This window comes from Hippopotamus amphibius, chromosome X, assembly GCF_030028045.1.
Source record: "Hippopotamus amphibius kiboko isolate mHipAmp2 chromosome X, mHipAmp2.hap2, whole genome shotgun sequence".
Lineage (NCBI taxonomy): Eukaryota > Metazoa > Chordata > Mammalia > Artiodactyla > Hippopotamidae > Hippopotamus > Hippopotamus amphibius.
This window is the reverse complement of record NC_080203.1, coordinates 3,530,278-3,547,196: the sequence shown is the minus strand read 5'-3', so window position 1 is coordinate 3,547,196 and position 16,919 is coordinate 3,530,278. Positions and strand designations below refer to the sequence as shown.

The 16,919-nt window shown below is 58.7% G+C and overlaps 2 protein-coding genes across 2 annotated transcripts; both read right to left on the bottom strand.

Annotated features, from left to right (window-relative positions):
• Positions 1-1,945: 1,945 nt before the first annotated feature.
• On the bottom strand, positions 1,946-4,939 carry LOC130842651 (paraneoplastic antigen Ma6F-like). Its single transcript, XM_057719334.1, has 3 exons — positions 4,462-4,939; positions 3,940-4,353; positions 1,946-3,363 (listed from the first exon to the last, which is right to left on the bottom strand). Exons 1-3 carry the CDS (start codon positions 4,937-4,939, stop codon positions 1,946-1,948), a joined length of 2,310 nt encoding a protein of 769 aa, XP_057575317.1.
• Positions 4,940-12,706: 7,767 nt separating this feature from the next.
• LOC130842642 (paraneoplastic antigen Ma6E-like) lies at positions 12,707-15,574 on the bottom strand. The gene is made up of 3 exons (XM_057719326.1): positions 15,097-15,574; positions 14,287-15,042; positions 12,707-14,106 (listed from the first exon to the last, which is right to left on the bottom strand). Exons 1-3 carry the CDS (start codon positions 15,572-15,574, stop codon positions 12,707-12,709), a joined length of 2,634 nt encoding a protein of 877 aa, XP_057575309.1.
• Positions 15,575-16,919: the final 1,345 nt, after the last annotated feature.

Below are 16,919 nucleotides of genomic sequence, written 5' to 3'. Positions count from 1 at the left end.
TCAGAGGGCACCCCTGCCCACCACCCCCCACGCGACTGGGCCTTCGCCCTGTGCACGTCACCAGCCCGGTCCTTTCTTCTCCTCGAGAGCACATCTGTTTGCAGGTAGAGCTGGTGTGGGGATGTCTGTGCCCGCTCTCCCAGAAACCCCACAAGTGTCCAGGCTCGGTTTTCAGCTGCTTGGTAAGCGCTCGCTGTTGTTCCAGTTTAGGATCTCTCAAGTTAAAATATATTTGGGGGGCCTTCCCTGGTAATCCAGTGGTGAAGCCTTCGCCTTCCCAATGCAGGGGGTGAGGGTTCCATCCCTGGTCAGGGAGCTAAGATCTCATATGCCTCATGGCCAAAAATCCAGAACAAAACACAGAAGCAATATTGTAGCAAATTCAATAAAGACTTTAAACATGGTCCACTCCCAAAAAAACAAAAACACAAAACAAAATAAAACAAAACAAAACAAAAACCTTAAAACAATTATGTAAAAAAAAATACAGTTGGGCTTTTTCACAGCTCTATCAGTCTAATACCGGCTTTCTCATGGAGGAGGCCGGAGACCACCCGGCAGGACAGTTCCTTGTTTCGAGGCTCCACTTCGCGCATCATGCCCATCGAGCGGTCCTGGATCCCAGGCACCGGATGCCTGCGGCACCGGCCCCCAGGGAAGGGGGAAACCAGGATCACCCCACCCATTTTCAAAACACATAGGACACACGACCATCCCAGCATGAGAACAAATTGAACCCCAACACTTCACACTTAACCTATAAAATAGAAGAAAAGCCCTCAGCATGTCCCGCTCTGCAGAGTGCCTACCCTACCCTCTCACTGGAGAGGTCTCCCACGGGTGCTGAGCAGGAACCCTACTCTGGTCCCCCCCGCCCCCAACCCCCAGCAGCCCTGCCCCTCGATTGCCCACAGCAGAGGCCAGACACAGATGAAACTTTCAGGAAAATTTATGGAAGAGAAACATGGACTGAAACCATTGAAGAGAGGGCATGACAACACAGAGAGAAACTTGTAACGGTCACTGGAGCCCACGGGTCCCGGCCCCCTCCTCCCGGGGTCCCCAACGAGGTGCTTCCGCTGCCCCCCCGACCCGGTGGCCCTCCCTCCCCCCACAGCCTCCCTTCCTGAGGGCCCCGCGGGCGGCCTCTCGCCAGGACGACGGGCTCCGGCGATGCCCGCTCCCCCCCGGGGACCACATGCCCGGGGCCTGGCCCTGCCCTATGGCGGGCACTGGACAGTCACACAGCAGGGCACGCGCCACCCAGCCGAGGACGCCGCTGAGTCTCGAGGAACAACGGGCTGGGTGACTCAGCAGACCACAGGCGCTGGTCGAGGTCTTCCTTCCCGAGGTCCCAGGCTGGGCGCCAGCCATGGCCTCGTCCTTGCCGTCCTTCCCACCCGCTCCTGGGACTGGGCTCGGGTCTCTGCGCTGGGACCGGGGTGGGGGGAACTGCTCGGAGAAGAACACACGCACATCTCCACAAGAACAAGCAGCGCTGGGCCTGCATCTACACCCAGAAAGCACGCGTCGTGCTCACGACACTGGCCCACAGTGGGCAGAGCCTTGGCTGGTGCTGAAGCCCACGGCAGGTGGCTGGGCCCAGGGGTGGCCGCCCGGGTAGGCGGGGACCCCCGGCCCGGGTCCACGCGCACCTCAGGGCTCTGCAGGGGCACGATGGCTAGGGTGTGTGTGTTGGGGGGGAGGGGAACAGGGGCCGGGGTGGGAGGCTCCTTGACACCTGGGTCACTACAAGACCTACATGGACACATCACATTTGGGCTTCCCAGTACAGGAAGCAGCCTGCCCCAGGGGAGGCTGAAGAGGGGTGCCCTCTCCGGAGGGAGGACCAGGCACCTGGAGATGGCCCCTGACATGGGACCAGGAGGTCGCCTGGCCTGATCTACCCTGCCTCTGGGCATGGCGACCCCTGGGCCTGCTGAGCTTACTGGCCCGAGGAGGACTCAGGGGTGCTCCTCTCTGCAGCCACGTCCTCGCTTCCTAGCTCCTCTGGGGTGGGCTTGAAGCCCTCCCCGGGGGGCTCCTCAGCCTCCCGGTCTCCTGCCTGGGTGAGGCCCTCTGGCTCCCAGCCAGGACCTCCTGAGGGCACTGGGGAAGCCCTGCCCATCTGGGCAGGCATGGGGGCCCCGGGGTCATCTGAGGGTCCTGCCTGACCTAGGCCCGCAGGGCTGGGGGCACATCCATCTTCCTGACTGGCAGCAGAGACCTTGCTGGTCTCCCCAGGGGCAGGGGCTGCCCTGGTGGCACCACGATCTTCAGGGGCAGCCTCACCAGCCCCGGCGCTGCCATCAGCTTCCTCACTGGTCTCTTCACGGGCTGCGGGGGCCTCGGGGCTACCTTCCTCGGAAAGGGCAGCCTGGGCCGCGGTCTCTGCACCGGCCGGGGAGGCCTCGGTTCCATCTGCAGTGGTGCCCTCGGTGATGACCTCGTGGGCCAGGGCGGCCGGGGCACCCCATTCATGGGCCGGGGCGGCTGGGACGGCTGCCAGGTCTCCAACCTCTGCCCGGGCCTCTCCTTCCCCCGGGAACTGCTCACCCGCAGCTGGGCCGGCCTCCCAGGCCTCGGTCTCCCGGATGAGCCACAGCATCCCCACGAAGCCAGGAGGCCTCCTCTCCAGCCGCAGCCTCCTCAGCTTGTGCTGGAGCGTGCGGTTCAGCCGGGCCCGCATCAGCACCTGCCGGGTGCGCGCCCGGTCCGCCATGGCCGGGTGGATGGCCCCCTTCTCCAGGGCTGCCTGCAGCAGGCCCTCCAGGCGCATCACGTACGCAGAGAGGGTCTCCTGGGGCCGCTGGGCACACGTCTCGAACTTCAGCCGAGCGGTCCCCGGGGTGCCCTGGTTCCCAAACGCATGCACCAGCGCGGCCAGGCAGTCCTGGGCAGCCAGGTCGGGATCTTCCTCCAGGAGGCCGCACAGGAGGTCCAGCGCGGGGCCGCCCAAGCTCTCCAGCAGCCTCCGCCTCCTCTCCCTCTCGGACACGTGGCGCCACAGGTACAGCATGTCATTGGCGTTGTCCAGCCAGCTCTCGAAGGACTCTTCCCCGTGGCCCGGCTCTTCCATCCCGGAGAAGGTTCTCAGCTCCTGGTAGCCCATGTTCTCTAGCACGGACTGCAAGGCCAGCCTCCACGGCTGGGTCCAGGCCCCTGCCTCATCCAGGACGCCTGCCACGCCCGCAGCGGCTTCCTCACCTGGAGCCCCCGCCTCGCCTGCAGCCCCTGCCCGACTCAGAGATCCTGTCACCCCTGCAACTCCCGTGTCACCTGTAGCTCCCTCCTCGTCTGACATTCCATCTGCAGCCCCTGCCTCGCCTGCGGCTCCCACCTCACCTGCAGCTCCCTCCATACCTGCGGCTCCTGCCTCACCTGAGGCTCCTGGCTCACCTGCAGCCCCTTCCTCATCTGCGGCTCCTGCCTCCCCTGCAGCCCCTTCCTCATCTGCGGCTCCTGCCTCCCCTGCAGCCCCTTCCTCATCTGCAGCTCCTGCCTCCCCTGCGGCTCCCTCCTCACCTGTGGCTCTCTCCTCCCCTGCAGCCCCTTCCCCATCTGCAGCTCCGGCCTCACCTGAGGCTCCTGGCTCACCTGCAGCCCCTTCCTCATCTGCAGCTCCTGCCTCCACTGCGGCTCCCTCCTCCCCTGCAGCCCCTTCCTCATCTGCAGCTCCTGCCTCACCTGCAGCCCCTTCCTCATCTGCAGCTCCTGCCTCCCCTGCAGCCCCTTCCTCATCTGCGGCTCCTGCCTCCCCTGCGGCTCCCTCCTCACCTGAGGCTCCCTCCTCACCTGCAGCCAATTCCTCATCTTCAGCTCCTGCCTCATCTGCGGCTCCCTCCTCCCCTGCAGCCCCTTCCTCATCTGCAGCTCCTGCCTCACCTGAGGGTCCCTCCTCACCTGCAGCCCCTTCCTCATCTGCGGCTCCTGGCTCACCTGCAGCCCCTTCCTCATCTGCGGCTCCTGCCTCCCCTGCAGCCCCTTCCTCATCTGCGGCTCCTGCCTCCCCTGCGGCTCCCTCCTCACCTGCGGCTCCCTCCTCACCTGCAGCCCCTTCCTCGTCTGCAGCTCCTGCCTCACCTGAGGCTCCCTCCTCCCCTGCAGCCCCTTCCTCATCTGCAGCTCCTGCCTCACCTGCAGCCCCTTCCTCATCTGCGGCTCCTGCCTCCCCTGCAGCCCCTTCCTCATCTGCGGCTCCTGCCTCCCCTGTGGCTCCCTCCTCACCTGCGGCTCCCTCCTCACCTGCAGCCCCTTCCTCGTCTGCAGCTCCTGCCTCACCTGAGGCTCCCTCCTCCCCTGCAGCCCCTTCCTCATCTGCACCTCCTGCCTCACCTGAGGCTCCCTCCTCACCTGCAGCCCCTGCCTCATCTGCACCTCCTGCCTCACCTGAGGCTCCCTCCTCACCTGCAGCCCCTGCCTCATCTGCAGCTCCTGCCTCACCTGCAGCTCCCTCCATACCTGTGGCTCCTTCCATACCTGCAGCTCCTGCCTCACCTGCAGTTCCTGCCTCACCTCCAGCTCCCGCCTCACCTGAGGCTCCCTCCTCCCCAGCGGCCCCCACCTCTACCGCCCTGCCAACCACTGCTTGTCTCTGGGGCTGTGCAGGGAAATTGGGTCGATCCTGTGAGTCAGTATCATGGACCTGGGGCAGGCAGACCACAGTCCAGGGCCCCCCCTTGCCTGGTATGTGTCTGGGGATCAAGCTTCGGTTCAAATCCTCAGCAAACTCGACCAGGGCAACCTTGGGCCCCAAGTCCTTCCTGAAGACTTTGCCCAGCACTCGGTACCTGCCCAGGGAGCACAGGGCAGCCTGCACGGCCTCCCGGAATTCCTGGTCCTCGCAGTCGTCTGGGATGCCCAGGATGAGCAGACAGTGCTGCGCGTTCACGCCCACCCAGCCGCACCAGTCCCGCAGCATCGCCAGAGCCGTCGCCATCTTCGAGGCCCTGAGAGTGGGAGGACGTGATCAAACAGGTGTGCACAGACTGTCGAAGTGTGGGAATCGGCCTGTGAGTGTAAAGAGGAGAGGATCATGTTTGTGCCACACAGCCCGCCCTACTGCCCCTCCCTGCCCTGTTTTGTTTATTTGATTTTAAGAAACTTTTTTGATCCATTAAATAACTTCAAGATAGAAGGCTAGTCACCTTTTCTACATTTCTGGCATGAGTTTTAGGAAGTTGCCTCTTTCCCAAGGAATTATTCAAGTTTGCAGATTCTTTGGCATACACATTTCCATAACATCCCTATAGTCTCTTTTGCACGTACGTCTGATCAGTAGTGTTAGCCCTCTTGCACTCCTGACACCGGTGATTAGCGTTCTTCCTATTTTCCCTTGATTGGTCTTTCTAGGGCATTCTCAGTTTTGTTGCTCTTTTTGAAAACGAGCATATGGCTGTGTTCATTGCGTCCATAATCTGCTTTCTAGCACTGATTTCCTCTCTTACTTCAGTCAACTCATTTCAGGTTTCCTTTGCTCTTCTTCTTCTAGCATCTCTAAATGGACTGTTAGGTCACTGATTTTATGTCCTGACTCTTTTCTAACACAAGCATTTAGAGCAATACATGTTCCTCCTATCACTTCTTTCACTGCCTCCCACTAATTGTAGGAAGTTGTGTTCTTTTATTATTCAGTGTGAGGTATTTTCTAAGTCCCTTTGTGATTTTTTTCTTTGATCCGTGGGTTTCCCAATATTGAAAGGTATATTATCATTATTAACGTCAAAGAAAGCTCCCCTGTGATGAGAGAACTTATGTAAAATCGCAATACTTTTAAATGCATGGAGACTTTTTTACAGCTCTGGTATGGTGTCTCCAAGTGAATGCACAGAGCACCCTTGCAAAGCATCTGTATATTTTGTGTGGGGGCCAGGGCCGTAACCTTCCCACTACTGCAATTCCTGTGCCACCTGGAAGGAGGCGACCTGGAGCCTCTCACGTCCTACTGCTGTGGGACAGAGCCCCTACCTGAACCCCCACAAATCCACCTGCCACGGCCAACAACCTCCACCAGATCACAGCAGCCTCAGTGCCTCCCCTTCTCAGAATCACTCGCACGCCTCGTGGCCAAGCGGCTCCTTGCCGCCCCGCCCCCCGCCCGCCCGCCCACCCGCCACTCCACGTCCCCACTCCCCCCTCCCCCCAACCAGCTGCTGGCACTCTGCTCCACGCCCTGGAAGCAGGGCGCCCCCGCACGCTTAGAGAGCAGACGTGCCCTCTCACCTCCGCGCAAGGGGGAGCCCTCCCACGAGCCGCCTCAGCGCCAGGAGCTTTCGCCTCTCACACCCCAGATGCAGGCCACCCCTCTTGCCTCACGCCACCCGGGGGCCGGAGCCCCCTTCCGGCCACGAGCGTCCCCCCCCAGCCCCCTCACGCGTAGCTCGTAGCTCCCCTAACGCCTCCCGCACCCACGCCAGGGAGTCCTCCCCATCGACCCCCCGCAGCCAGGAGCTCCCCCTGCCTCGCGCCACACGCGGCAGCCGTTAGCCCTCCCCTCATGTCTCGGCGTGGGGGCCCCGCTCTCCCGCCCTCCCCACCCCGGCAGCCAGCAGTCCTCTCCTCAGGTTCCCAAAGCCGGCTCTCTCGGCAGGAAGCCCTCCCCTCCGAGCCCCACACACGCTCAGCCATTTGCCCCACCCTAGGCACCCCCACACCAGAACGCCCCCCACCAGCCACCCCGGCAGCCAGCCATCCTCCCCTCAGACCCTCCCAGTGGGGGCCCCGTCCCTCAGCCCCCCTTCAGCCCCCCGCCCTCTGCTGCTGCACCCCCACCCCCAAGAGAGTAGACGTTAGGCCTCCCCCCGCCTCCACTCCTCGCCGGGGCAGCGAAGGCATCCCTACCCAAGGCCCCGGGAAGCGCGGACTCCAGCCCCCAGCCAAGCCCCCGGCCTGTCTGCTTACTTCCTCCGACTCTGTGGACGACTCCGGAGTCCCGCTCGAAAGGGTGTGAGGAGCTCGGCTCAGCAGGGCAGCCAGGAACTGTGCGGCAGCCAGTCCCAAGCACTCTGTGCGAATGCCGCGTGGGTTTCCCAGAAGCCCCAGGAAGATGAGGGGGGAAAGGTCTAGGTGCCTCCTCACAAGGAAAATGATTGGACCAGAAGAGCACTTCAGGAGGCACTTTGCTACTGTGGCAACAGGGGGTGAGCACTAAGGACTTGATGTCCCAAGGTCTGGCGCCTCCTGAAGCAAAAGCCACGCCCATTGGCCGTCCACCAATAAAAAGGCCTCCCTGCGAGGAGGCGGAGTTGGAGGAGTAAACTTGGAGATGGAGAACCCCTTGCGGCAAATTGGTCAATTTGTCTTTATAGTTTGTTTGCTACTGTGATTCATCATGTCACAAAGCTATTCTTTACATTTACTGATTTCTTGTCTAGTTGTATCCACTAGCCATCTTCTCACATGGCAGAAGACGATGAGCGAGCCCTCAGGGGTCTCTTTAACAGGGCACTAATCTCGTTTAGGAGGGCTCCACCCTCATGGGCTAATCACTTCCCAAAGACCCCTACCTCCAAATCCCATGACTTTGGGGGTTGGAATTTAACAGGTGAATTGGGGGGGGGGGCGGGTACGAATAGTCACTCCATAGCATTGTCTGTCCATCTATTTTTGTTCCTATGTTCCCCTTTTCCTGCCTGAAATAATTTTCTAAATTACATTTTAACTTATCTACTGCCCTTTAGGCAATTTTCACTTTGCATTACTCTAGACAGTCTAATATACAAGTCCCCTACATATGAAAATTGTCTGTTCCGAGAGCGTTGGTAAGTCCAATTTGTTCACAAGTCCAACAAAGTCAGCCTAGGTACCCAACTCACACAGTCGGCTGTATAGCACTATATTGTAATAGGTTTATAATGCTTTTCACACAAATAATACATACAAAACAAACACAAAAAATAAACATTTTTAATCTTACAGCACGGTACCTTGAAAAGTACGGTAGTACAGTACAACAGCTGGCATCCAGGGGCTGGCATCACGTGAACAGGCAAGAAGAGTTACTGACTGGAGGAGGGAGGGGAGGTGGGAGATGGTAGAGCTGGAGGACCATCAGCAATAGGAGACGGAAGACAAGCTGCCATTCCACTCATGCCTGACACTGATGGCACAGGTTCTGGCTCCTTGCTGGATTCAATTGCATCTACTCTCTTGAAAAAACGACCCAGTGAAGTCTGGGCAGTAGCTCTTTTTTTCTCGTCATGACACAGTAGCACCGGACTGCTTTCTGAATGGCGGCTGCAATCTTCATGTACCATCCTACATTCGGGTCTTGTGCCTCAAAAACTAACAGTGCCTCCTCAAATACAGAAAATCCCCTTGCCATCTCCTGTGTCGTGAATCTCTCCGGTTCTTCGGTTACTTCTTCTTCCTCTTGTCTCTCTTCATCCTTTCTCTGGGCCTCCAATTCCATCATTGTCGCTTGGCACTTGTTAGCAGTACCAGCTACATCACCGCTGCTTTTACGCTTGCTTCCAGACATCCTGGGCTTGAAAGAAAGACACCGTGCTACTGCACTTTATACCGTACTGTACAGCAGAGTACACAAAAGCACAGCCACTTGTAGAGGATGCATGCACATGACAATGTACGCCAGACACGTGCACTAACTTACATGATTGGACGTGCGAACGTGTGTTTGCATCTTTGAAAGTTCACAGCTTGAAGGTTCATATGTAAGGGACTTACTGTATATCCTTTTCACCGTCTGGTTGTGGTTAACATTGCACCACTTCACATACATGTAAGAACCTTTCTACCACATAGATTCATCCATCACCCCTCTACCCCATCTTTTATGCTGTAGTGGCCATGTGTATTATGTCTACATAGATTATAAAACCTATAATATACGGTTATAACTTTTACTTTAAATAGTCACGTGTCTAATGAAGAAATTAAGAGCAACTAAGTGTTGTTTAATGTTTAAAAGTTTACCCACACATTTACCATTTCTGGTGTGCTTCCTCTCTACCCTAAGATCAACTTTTCCCTCTACTAGCATGTGTCTTCAGGTGGAAAGACCTCCTTTAGCATTTCTTTTAGTGCAGATCAGTTGGTGAATTCTCTTAGTTTTCCTCTATTTCAAAAGGTCCTTCTTTTACCTTCATTTTTTTATATATTTATTTATTTAGCTCTTGGCTGTGCTGGGTGTTTGTTGCTGCGAGTGGACTTTCCCTAGTTGCGGAGAGCAGGGGCTACCCCTTGTTGGGGTGCTCGGGCTTCTCTTGTTGCAGAGCATGGGCTCTAGGCACACAGGCTTCAGTGGTTGTGGCACATGGGCTCAGCAGCTGTGGCTCGTGGACTCTAGAGCACAGGCTCCGTAGTGGCGGCACACGGGCTTAGTTGCTCCGCAGAACGTGGGATCTTCCTGGACCAGGGCTCAAACCCGTTTCCCCTGCATTGGCAGGCGGGTTCCTAACCACTGCGCCACCAGGGAAGTCCCTACCTTCATTCTTAAAGGATCTTTTCCCTGAATATAGATAGAGTCCTGAGTTGAAAGTTATTTCTTGTTGTTGTTCAGCATTCTAAAATGTTCTACTGTCTCCTGGTTTTCATTGCTTCTGATGAGAACTCTAGGTTTTCTTATTCATGTTCTCCCATATATAGTGCTTCATCTAACTCAGACTGCTTTCAAGACGTTCTCTTTATTGTTTGTTTTCAGTAGTTTGACCATGATGTGTCTATATGTGGTTTTTCTTTGTACTTACTCTACTTGGGGTTCACTGAACTTCTTGAATTTGTAAATTACATCTATCTCCAAATTGTGGAGAGGTCAGTCATTATTCCTTCCGGTAGTTTTTCTTCCCTGTTCTCCCTCTTCTTTTCTGGGATCCCAACTACACGTGTTAGATCTCTATATATTGTTCCAGAGCTCGCTGAGGTTTTTTTGGTTCGCTTTGCCTTTGTTTAGAAAAGTCTTTTTCCCTCCCACTTTCTCAGAATGGATCATCTCTATTGATCTATCTTCCAACAAGTAACATGAAGCCTCTAAATATTCATAACTATTAACAAACACTAACGTTAAAAGAAGGATGCAGTAGGAGGAACCAATAAAGGGCCCTGTAAAGAGCTGTCAAGTTCCAAGAGCAAGTGCTGCCCCTAAGCCTGGGCTAGGGAGCACTTAATGCAGTGGGAGATCAGATGGCCTCTGCAGAAACCTATTCCATCGTGGTGCTTAGTAGCACACAAGACAAGCAGACTGGCCAGTGGAAGCACAAAGGGGATTAGCTGAAGCACGGCGGGTGTCCCATCAGCATTCGGGCAGGGCTGCAGAGCCAGGCCCGGAGGCTCTGCAGAGAGGAACGAGGCTCTGAAGCACGCCACGGTGCTGGGCTGGCGAAGGCACGCCTTCAGCTCCCTCCCTCCCACCACTGAGCACAGACACTGTGGTCTGCACCACCCACGTGGGACTCGGGTGCTGCCATGACAACCATGGCCGCCACCGCTTCTTGAGAAACAGGTCTGATTGCCCCTGCCGCCACCTGCCCACCTGAGTGGGATCTGTGTGGCCCCCGCTCTTCCCAGCTCTGGCCCCAGGCTCAGCTGGCAGCAGGCACATCTGATTGATGGGTCCCAGTCCTGTGCCCACATCTGGCTGCAAGGGAACTTGGGAGACTGCACACCTGGTATCTTCTGCTCCTCTTGTGGGAGGTGAGCTCAGCCGCATAAAGTGGCAAATTCCCGGGACGGAAGGAATGAAAAGTGTCCACTGCCCTTAGCATGAAACCCAGTTCCCCACATCCCTGAACGTTACCCCTTCAGAGGGCACCCCTGCCCACCACCCCCCACGCGACTGGGCCTTCGCCCTGTGCACGTCACCAGCCCGGTCCTTTCTTCTCCTCGAGAGCACATCTGTTTGCAGGTAGAGCTGGTGTGGGGGTGTCTGTGCCCGCTCTCCCAGAAACCCCACAAGTGTCCAGGCTTGGTTTTCAGCTGCTTGGTAAGCGCTCGCTGTTGTTCCAGTTTAGGATCTCTCAAGTTAAAATATATTTGGGGGGCCTTCCCTGGTAATCCAGTGGTGAAGCCTTCGCCTTCCCAATGCAGGGGGTGAGGGTTCCATCCCTGGTCAGGGAGCTAAGATCTCATATGCCTCATGGCCAAAAATCCAGAACAAAACACAGAAGCAATATTGTAGCAAATTCAATAAAGACTTTAAACATGGTCCACTCCCAAAAAAACAAAAACAAAAACAAAAACAAAACAAAACAAAACAAAACAAAAACCTTAAAACAATTATGTAAAAAAAAATACACTTGGGCTTTTTCACAGCTCTATCAGTCTAATACCGGCTTTCTCATGGAGGAGGCCGGAGACCACCCGGCAGGACAGTTCCTTGTTTCGAGGCTCCACTCCGCGCATCATGCCCATCGAGCGGTCCTGGATCCCAGGCACCGGATGCCTGCGGCACCGGCCCCCAGTGAAGGGGAAAGCCAGGATCACCCCACCCATTTTCAAAACACATAGGACACACGACCATCCCAGCATGAGAACAAATTGAACCCCAACACTTCACACTTAACCTATAAAATAGAAGAAAAGCCCTCAGCATGTCCCGCTCTGCAGAGTGCCTACCCTACCCTCTCACTGGAGAGGTCTCCCACGGGTGCTGAGCAGGAACCCTACTCTGGCCCCCCCGCCCCCAACCCCCAGCAGCCCTGCCCCTCGATTGCCCACAGCAGAGGCCAGACACAGATGAAACTTTCAGGAAAATTTATGGAAGAGAAACATGGACTGAAACCATTGAAGAGAGGGCATGACAACACAGAGAGAAACTTGTAACGGTCACTGGAGCCCACGGGTCCCGGCCCCCTCCTCCCGGGGTCCCCAACGAGGTGCTTCCGCTGCCCCCCCGACCCGGTGGCCCTCCCTCCCCCCACAGTCTCCCTTCCTGAGGGCCCCGCGGGCGGCCTCTCGCCAGGACGACGGGCTCCGGCGATGCCCGCTCCCCCCCGGGGACCACATGCCCGGGGCCTGGCCCTGCCCTATGGCGGGCACTGGACAGTCACACAGCAGGGCACGCGCCACCCAGCCGAGGACGCCGCTGAGTCTCGAGGAACAACGGGCTGGGTGACCCAGCAGACCACAGGCGCTGGTCGAGGTCTTCCTTCCCGAGGTCCCATGCTGGGCGCCAGCCATGGCCTCGTCCTTGCCGTCCTTCCCACCCGCTCCTGGGACTGGGCTCGGGTCTCTGCGCTGGGACCGGGGTGGGGGGAACTGCTCGGAGAAGAACACACGCACATCTCCACAAGAACAAGCAGCGCTGGGCCTGCATCTACACCCAGAAAGCACGCGTCGTGCTCACGACACTGGCCCACAGTGGGCAGAGCCTTGGCTGGTGCTGAAGCCCACGGCAGGTGGCTGGGCCCAGGGGTGGCCGCCCGGGTAGGCGGGGACCCCCGGCCCGGGTCCACGCGCACCTCAGGGCTCTGCAGGGGCACGATGGCTAGGGTGTGTGTGTTGGGGGGGAGGGGAACAGGGGCCGGGGTGGGAGGCTCCTTGACACCTGGGTCACTACAAGACCTACATGGACACATCACATTTGGGCTTCCCAGTACAGGAAGCAGCCTGCCCCAGGGGAGGCTGAAGAGGGGTGCCCTCTCCGGAGGGAGGACCAGGCACCTGGAGATGGCCCCTGACATGGGACCAGGAGGTCGCCTGGCCTGATCTACCCTGCCTCTGGGCATGGCGACCCCTGGGCCTGCTGAGCTTACTGGCCCGAGGAGGACTCAGGGGTGCTCCTCTCTGCAGCCCCGTCCTCGCTTCCTAGCTCCTCTGGGGTGGGCTTGAAGCCCTCCCCGGGGGGCTCCTCAGCCTCCCGGTCTCCTGCCTGGGTGAGGCCCTCTGGCTCCCAGCCAGGACCTCCTGAGGGCACTGGGGAAGCCCTGCCCATCTGGGCAGGCATGGGGGCCCCGGGGTCATCTGAGGGTCCTGCCTGACCTAGGCCCGCAGGGCTGGGGGCACATCCATCTTCCTGACTGGCAGCAGAGACCTTGCTGGTCTCCCCAGGGGCAGGGGCTGCCCTGGTGGCACCACGATCTTCAGGGGCAGCCTCACCAGCCCCGGCGCTGCCATCAGCTTCCTCACTGGTCTCTTCACGGGCTGTGGGGGCCTCGGGGCTACCTTCCTCGGAAAGGGCAGCCTGGGCCGCGGTCTCTTCACCGGCCGGGGAGGCCTCGGTTCCATCTGCAGTGGTGCCCTCGGTGATGACCTCGTGGGCCAGGGCGGCCGGGGCACCCCATTCATGGGCCGGGGCGGCTGGGACGGCTGCCAGGTCTCCAACCTCTGCCCGGGCCTCTCCTTCCCCCGGGAACTGCTCACCCGCAGCTGGGCCGGCCTCCCAGGCCTCGGTCTCCCGGATGAGCCACAGCATCCCCACGAAGCCAGGAGGCCTCCTCTCCAGCCGCAGCCTCCTCAGCTTGTGCTGGAGCGTGCGGTTCAGCCGGGCCCGCATCAGCACCTGCCGGGTGCGCGCCCGGTCCGCCATGGCCGGGTGGATGGCCCCCTTCTCCAGGGCTGCCTGCAGCAGGCCCTCCAGGCGCATCACGTACGCAGAGAGGGTCTCCTGGGGCCGCTGGGCACACGTCTCGAACTTCAGCCGAGCGGTCCCCGGGGTGCCCTGGTTCCCAAACGCATGCACCAGCGCGGCCAGGCAGTCCTGGGCAGCCAGGTCGGGATCTTCCTCCAGGAGGCCGCACAGGAGGTCCAGCGCGGGGCCGCCCAAGCTCTCCAGCAGCCTCCGCCTCCTCTCCCTCTCGGACACGTGGCGCCACAGGTACAGCATGTCATTGGCGTTGTCCAGCCAGCTCTCGAAGGACTCTTCCCCGTGGCCCGGCTCTTCCATCCCGGAGAAGGTTCTCAGCTCCTGGTAGCCCATGTTCTCTAGCACGGACTGCAAGGCCAGCCTCCACGGCTGGGTCCAGGCCCCTGCCTCATCCAGGACGCCTGCCACGCCCGCAGCGGCTTCCTCACCTGGAGCCCCCGCCTCGCCTGCAGCCCCTGCCCGACTCAGAGATCCTGTCACCCCTGCAACTCCCGTGTCACCTGTAGCTCCCTCCTCGTCTGACATTCCATCTGCAGCCCCTGCCTCGCCTGCGGCTCCCACCTCACCTGCAGCTCCCTCCATACCTGCGGCTCCCGCCTCACCTGAGGCTCCTGGCTCACCTGCAGCCCCTTCCTCATCTGCGGCTCCTGCCTCCCCTGCAGCCCCTTCCTCATCTGCGGCTCCTGCCTCCCCTGCAGCCCCTTCCTCATCTGCAGCTCCTGCCTCCCCTGCGGCTCCCTCCTCACCTGTGGCTCCCTCCTCCCCTGCAGCCCCTTCCCCATCTGCAGCTCCGGCCTCACCTGAGGCTCCTGGCTCACCTGCAGCCCCTTCCTCATCTGCAGCTCCTGCCTCCCCTGCGGCTCCCTCCTCCCCTGCAGCCCCTTCCTCATCTGCAGCTCCTGCCTCACCTGCAGCCCCTTCCTCATCTGCAGCTCCTGCCTCCCCTGCAGCCCCTTCCTCATCTGCGGCTCCTGCCTCCCCTGCAGCCCCTTCCTCATCTGCGGCTCCTGCCTCCCCTGCGGCTCCCTCCTCACCTGAGGCTCCCTCCTCACCTGCAGCCAATTCCTCATCTTCAGCTCCTGCCTCATCTGCGGCTCCCTCCTCCCCTGCAGCCCCTTCCTCATCTGCAGCTCCTGCCTCACCTGAGGGTCCCTCCTCACCTGCAGCCCCTTCCTCATCTGCGGCTCCTGGCTCACCTGCAGCCCCTTCCTCATCTGCGGCTCCTGCCTCCCCTGCAGCCCCTTCCTCATCTGCGGCTCCTGCCTCCCCTGCGGCTCCCTCCTCACCTGCGGCTCCCTCCTCACCTGCAGCCCCTTCCTCGTCTGCAGCTCCTGCCTCACCTGAGGCTCCCTCCTCCCCTGCAGCCCCTTCCTCATCTGCAGCTCCTGCCTCACCTGCAGCCCCTTCCTCATCTGCAGCTCCTGCCTCACCTGAGGCTCCCTCCTCACCTGCAGCCCCTGCCTCATCTGCACCTCCTGCCTCACCTGAGGCTCCCTCCTCACCTGCAGCCCCTGCCTCATCTGCAGCTCCTGCCTCACCTGCAGCTCCCTCCATACCTGTGGCTCCTTCCATACCTGCAGCTCCTGCCTCACCTGCAGTTCCTGCCTCACCTCCAGCTCCCGCCTCACCTGAGGCTCCCTCCTCCCCAGCGGCCCCCACCTCTACCGCCCTGCCAACCACTGCTTGTCTCTGGGGCTGTGCAGGGAAATTGGGTCGATCCTGTGAGTCAGTATCATGGACCTGGGGCAGGCAGACCACAGTCCAGGGCCCCCCCTTGCCTGGTATGTGTCTGGGGATCAAGCTTCGGTTCAAATCCTCAGCAAACTCGACCAGGGCAACCTTGGGCCCCAAGTCCTTCCTGAAGACTTTGCCCAGCACTCGGTACCTGCCCAGGGAGCACAGGGCAGCCTGCACGGCCTCCCGGAATTCCTGGTCCTCGCAGTCGTCTGGGATGCCCAGGATGAGCAGACAGTGCTGCGCGTTCACGCCCACCCAGCCGCACCAGTCCCGCAGCATCGCCAGAGCCGTCGCCATCTTCGAGGCCCTGAGAGTGGGAGGACGTGATCAAACAGGTGTGCACAGACTGTCGAAGTGTGGGAATCGGCCTGTGAGTGTAAAGAGGAGAGGATCATGTTTGTGCCACACAGCCCGCCCTACTGCCCCTCCCTGCCCTGTTTTGTTTATTTGATTTTAAGAAACTTTTTTGATCCATTAAATAACTTCAAGATAGAAGGCTAGTCACCTTTTCTACATTTCTGGCATGAGTTTTAGGAAGTTGCCTCTTTCCCAAGGAATTATTCAAGTTTGCAGATTCTTTGGCATACACATTTCCATAACATCCCTATAGTCTCTTTTGCACGTACGTCTGATCAGTAGTGTTAGCCCTCTTGCACTCCTGACACCGGTGATTAGCGTTCTTCCTATTTTCCCTTGATTGGTCTTTCTAGGGCATTCTCAGTTTTGTTGCTCTTTTTGAAAACGAGCATATGGCTGTGTTCATTGCGTCCATAATCTGCTTTCTAGCACTGATTTCCTCTCTTACTTCAGTCAACTCATTTCAGGTTTCCTTTGCTCTTCTTCTTCTAGCATCTCTAAATGGACTGTTAGGTCACTGATTTTATGTCCTGACTCTTTTCTAACACAAGCATTTAGAGCAATACATGTTCCTCCTATCACTTCTTTCACTGCCTCCCACTAATTGTAGGAAGTTGTGTTCTTTTATTATTCAGTGTGAGGTATTTTCTAAGTCCCTTTGTGATTTTTTTCTTTGATCCGTGGGTTTCCCAATATTGAAAGGTATATTATCATTATTAACGTCAAAGAAAGCTCCCCTGTGATGAGAGAACTTATGTAAAATCGCAATACTTTTAAATGCATGGAGACTTTTTTACAGCTCTGGTATGGTGTCTCCAAGTGAATGCACAGAGCACCCTTGCAAAGCATCTGTATATTTTGTGTGGGGGCCAGGGCCGTAACCTTCCCACTACTGCAATTCCTGTGCCACCTGGAAGGAGGCGACCTGGAGCCTCTCACGTCCTACTGCTGTGGGACAGAGCCCCTACCTGAACCCCCACAAATCCACCTGCCACGGCCAACAACCTCCACCAGATCACAGCAGCCTCAGTGCCTCCCCTTCTCAGAATCACTCGCACGCCTCGTGGCCAAGCGGCTCCTTGCCGCCCCGCCCCCCGCCCGCCCGCCACTCCACGTCCCCACTCCCCCCTCCCCCCAACCAGCTGCTGGCACTCTGCTCCACGCCCTGGAAGCAGGGCGCCCCCGCACGCTTAGAGAGCAGACGTGCCCTCTCACCTCCGCGCAAGGGGGAGCCCTCCCACGAGCCGCCTCAGCGCCAGGAGCTTTCGCCTCTCACACCCCAGAT